Genomic DNA, 1315 nt, shown 5'->3' with positions numbered 1-1315 from the left:
TCAATCCTCTTCCTTGGCCGGGTCTTTCAAGAGAAAGATCTCCAACTCCTTATTTTTCTTCACTTTTTCACCATGATAAAGTTTTAAACGATGGCCATTGACCTTGAAGAATGTAAGGTTTGACGGATGGCTCAAATGGACTACACCGTAAAGTTCAACCTTCTCCACCACATGTGGTCCATCCCATCTTGACCTCAATTTGTCCAGCATCAGTCTCAATCTAGAGTTATAGAGAAGGACGTGATCTCCAACTCTAAACTCTCTTCTCTTGATGTTCCGATCATGTAACACCTTCACCTTTTCTTTGTAGAGCCTTGAGTTTTCATAAGTTTCTAACCGAATGCACTCCAATTCTTCTAGTTGCAATTTCCTTTCAACTCCAGCTCCTCCCAATCCTGAGTTACATTCCTTCACAGCCCAATAAGCCTTGTGTTCCACCTCTACCGGAAGGTGACAAGCTTTCTCGTAGACTAGCCGAAACAGACTCATGCCAATTGGTGTCTTGTAAGCCGTCCGATAAGCCCATAGCGCATCTCCAAGCCTGGAGCTCCAATCCCTCCTATGAGGTTTAACCATCTTCTCGATTATGCGCTTAATTTTTCTATTAGACACTTTGGCCTGGCCATTTGTTTGGTGATGATAAGCCATAGCCACCTTGTGAATTATGCCATATTTCTTCATCAAACCTGTCATTCTTTTGTTACAAAAATGAGAGCCTTGGTTACTCATGATTACTCGTGGTGATCCAAAGTAGCAAATGAGGTCATTCCGAACAAAAGAGACAACCATGTTAGCATCATCAGTACGGGTAGAAATTGCTTCCACCCACTTAGAAACATAATCAACCGCTAACATAATATATAAGAAACCATTCGAGTTTAGAAAGGGACCCATGAATTCAATACCCCAAACATAAAAAATTTCACAAAACATAAGTTATTGGGGCATCTCATCCCTCTTGGATATGTTTCCAAACCTTAGGCATTGGTGGCAAGAGTTACAGAAAAGATTTGCATCCTTAAAGAGTGTGGGCCACCAAAATTCGCAGTCTAAGATTTTTCTTGCAGTTCTTTGAGGGCCAAAGTGGCCACCACTTTCAGAAGAGTGGCACGCCTCTAAGATAGACTGAATTTTGGATTGTGGAATACACCTCCTAATTATTTGGTCGGCACCATATCTCGACAAATATGGGTCATCCCATATGTAATACTTGGACTTGCTCTTGAGCTTGTCCTTTTGATGTTTAGAGAAATGTGGAGGAAAGGTGTGACCAACCAAATAATTATCAATAGGAGCATACCATGGAACTATCTCG

General features: G+C 41.5%; 1 protein-coding gene across 1 annotated transcript; it reads right to left on the bottom strand.

Annotated features, from left to right (window-relative positions):
- Positions 1 to 693, bottom strand: LOC107607327. Its single transcript, XM_016309295.1, has one exon. The coding sequence runs from the start codon at positions 691 to 693 to the stop codon at positions 1 to 3; it is 693 nt and encodes a 230-aa protein (XP_016164781.1).

This window comes from Arachis ipaensis, chromosome B07 (assembly GCF_000816755.2).
Source record: "Arachis ipaensis cultivar K30076 chromosome B07, Araip1.1, whole genome shotgun sequence".
NCBI classification, from domain to species: Eukaryota; Viridiplantae; Streptophyta; class Magnoliopsida; order Fabales; family Fabaceae; genus Arachis; species Arachis ipaensis.
This window is presented reverse-complemented; position numbering and strand designations above follow the sequence as displayed.